The 3,291-nt window shown below is 40.7% G+C and overlaps 1 protein-coding gene across 1 annotated transcript in view; it reads left to right on the top strand.

Moving 5' to 3' along the window:
- The window catches only part of COL4A6 (collagen type IV alpha 6 chain), a 168,379-nt gene that overhangs the window by 4,278 nt on the left and 160,810 nt on the right, over positions 1 to 3,291 (top strand). Inside the window, exon 2 of the mRNA XM_007463675.1 lies at positions 621 to 704. Within this exon, the coding sequence (XP_007463737.1) occupies positions 621 to 704 (84 nt within the window). The remainder of the gene's footprint in view (positions 1 to 620; positions 705 to 3,291) is intronic.

The raw sequence follows: 3,291 nt of genomic DNA, 5'->3' as shown, positions 1-3,291 counted from the left end.
CCCCCCCCCCCCACCCCAGAAAAAAGCAGAGAAGGGAAAAGGAAGTTGGATTGGAGAGTTTAGGGAATAGTGTACAGTATCACCTGAGAAAGTTGGATCTGACTAACTGGGCACAGGAGTTTGAATGCTGTGCTGAAAGTGGGACCCTGAGGAGAACAATTCTGAGGGCAGAGTACAGGGTGGCTATTTTCATCTATCATTACATTTCTGGCACTTGAATTTCTCTCAAGTTCTCTGCTACAGCTGCTGCTTTCTCAATGAGTGCAAATATATAAGTCCAGCGGGGCTTAGGGATACAGCTAGAGTCTATTTCCAGCCCCATGTAAAGAAATGCTCTTGTATTTTGTGGCTGGAATTTCTACTTATGTGGGGAGATGTCACGGTTCCCCAACCAGCTACCAAGCTGGCTATATAGTGAGGTATAGACCTGACCGAAAAGGGTGCTAGCTTAAGATGGCTTTTTATTTCATGTGACTCATGACACCGCCAAGTGAGATGATTAAGCTGCTCTGATTTATTTGGTTAGGAGGAGTGTGGCTAAGGGGTATGCTTCCTGGGCAGCATTGCTTCTTGCTTCACCTGGTTCACTAACTTTTTAATTTTTTTCTTGTTTTTAATAGGGAGAGAAGAAGCCCTATGGAAAGCCATGTGGAGGCCAAGACTGCATTGGGGGCTGTAAATGCTCTCCTGAGAAAGGAGCGCGAGTAAGTTGCTTCCTTCATTGTTGAAAGACAGATAGTCACAGGAGCCGATATCTGAAGTGTGTGTGTTTTCTTTAGAATTAAACTGCTTAGAATTTACTCTTATGACCTCATGGAACAAGCAAAGTGACGAAGACCAGCTGGAAGGAGCTTTGCTGACTAATGATAGGCAGAACTAGATTAGTCAAAGTCTCTGACGGACTGGGAAGTGGTTTCTTTCATTGACTCAATAGCAAAGTTTCCTCAAAGTTTCATCTGGGGTATTTCCAAAAGGCAATTAAGTTGTGCAGAACCAGATTATGATATGTTTGTAGATGCACGTCAATTTTCATAGCTCATTTATAGGTAGGCTCTTCCCTACCACTCTGGGGGACAAGTGGTCCAATCGTTATCTACAGACTAGGAATGTGCTTCATCCAAAATCAAGGGTAGCCATAAAGTCCAGAAAAATAGGTGACTATACATAAAGAATGATTTATAGATATTATATTAAGGCATAGGACACGTTTCAAAACATTAAGTGATTTATTCAATGTATTGTCCTTTAATAGCCATGACCAGTTCAAATTGTTGTGCAAATTGCAATGAACACAGTGCCTTGATACAGCATTTCTATCAATCCTCGTATATGCATATGTGACGTGTTGCCCCAGATGATTTGTATTTTTGATTTGCACTGAAGAAACCTGCATCTTTAGTATAACTCAGCAAAAGTATTCGGGGGGGGGGGAATCAATCCATAAAAAAAATAAAAGCCAATCTACGTTTCTAAATTTATGGCCACCCTGTAGAATTGAGAGCTTCCGACTTGCAGCATTGTATTTGCACTCTCATCACATTCAAACAAGCCTAAGAGCTTACATTGTCAAAGGAAGGTAGCATAAACAGGTCAACCAAAACCTTAAAAACATAGCCGAACAGGGAAGAGAGTGACCCCGCTCTACCTCCTCTTTCATTATTTTCCATTTGCAGTACAGTGAAATGTCAAACTATGCCAGAATTTGAAGGAAAAGTATAAAAAGCCATCAAAAGGGACCAGACATATTGTACATTAAAGGCAGAGACTTAGGGAATCATAAAATATTAGAAAGCGAAGGTATCTTCGTGAGCTTCTCATCTTATCCACAGATGGTAGAGGAAACAGTCTCTGAGAAGGAAAATGACTTCCCAGGTCACACAGCAGATTGATGACAGATTCAGGCTATTACCTGGGTCTTTTGATTTCTCGCCTATTTACTTTACCCACTGCTGTCTCCCAGGGAAGTCGTGTTCACTACAGCCACCGAGGCCCACGTTCTTCCTCTGATCTATATCTAGGAAACACTTTAGGAAAAAAAATAATTCTACAACAAATATATGAATATGTTCTTAAACAACAGCAAGCAACACAGACAATGCAAAAGTCTCCCTTGATGTTCTCTCGGTCCCACTATTGTCTTTCTGGTCTTTTTCTGTGCATGATCAAGGATATGTATGAATATGTATAACAATAGTTTCATTTTCTGGGTTTTTTCCCAAACTATAATCATAAGTATATATTCTGTGCCGTTTGTGGTTGGTTTGTTTGGTCACATAATATGTCCTTAAGATCTTTTCCTCCACCCCGAAGTTTAATCTAGCCATTTCCCTTTTGATGAACACATAGGTTGTTTCCAAATTTTTGCTATTTTAAAAAATGGAAGTGCTGCAGTGGAAATCCTTGAACAGTCCTCGTTGTACTCATTTCTAGTGTTGATGCTAAGGATCCGAATTACCAGATGTAAGGGTAATGGGCATTTTTAATTTTAAAAGCCAATGACCAATTACCCCACAGAGTATCTATTAGAATTTATTTACATCAGCATTGTTGTACAAGAGTGCCCATGTTTCTATACCCTTGCCATCACTTGATATTTTTGTTAATATGGGTGAAAATCATCTCAATTCCCAGTTTAAGCATCTTTTCACATATTCATTGCAGGTTTGTATTTCCTCCGTGAATTTCCTGGACATATCCTCTCCCCACTTTCCTAAGGGGTGATTCTTATTGATTTGCTTTACCCCTGCAAAGATACAGCAAGTAAAAATGGCCCAAGCAGAAGCAGATGAGATTTGAAGTTTGACACAAAAGGGCATTTCCTGATGGAGCATGAGAGACCCTGCAGCCAGGGAACTGAGAAACCACTCTGAACTGTTTGTGGGGCTGGGGAGCCTTTAAAACTAGAAATTCTTATATATTCTGAACAGAGGTCAGTCCTACACCAGGCAAACATGCCTACGATGACCTCATTGTTTCACCCCTGGCTGAGATTTTGATCTTTGAAGACAGAAGGCGGTAGATTTCCTCTGTGAGGAGCTCTCATTTGGATTCCAAACATCTGGAGCCCTAATCTGGCTTCTCCTTTGAAAACATGAGTGGTTGAAGGGTCATGGGATGGAGAAAAATAGAATATCACCGCACAGATTTTTTTCGTCAATATTTAAAAGACCCGGTGTCCACACAGTCAAATATGCTCCTAAAACTTTATTTGTGAAGCCTGAAGTTTCTGGGAACGCTTGTCAAGGTTAGTGAACCAGACCAAGCTGTATTTCATGAGTCAAGAGCAGGAAT

This window comes from Lipotes vexillifer, unplaced genomic scaffold (assembly GCF_000442215.2).
Source record: "Lipotes vexillifer unplaced genomic scaffold, Lipotes_vexillifer_v1.1 scaffold1267, whole genome shotgun sequence".
In the NCBI taxonomy this organism is placed as follows: domain Eukaryota; kingdom Metazoa; phylum Chordata; class Mammalia; order Artiodactyla; family Lipotidae; genus Lipotes; species Lipotes vexillifer.
The sequence above is the reverse complement of the archived record's forward strand: the minus strand, read 5'-3'. Positions and strand labels throughout refer to the sequence as shown.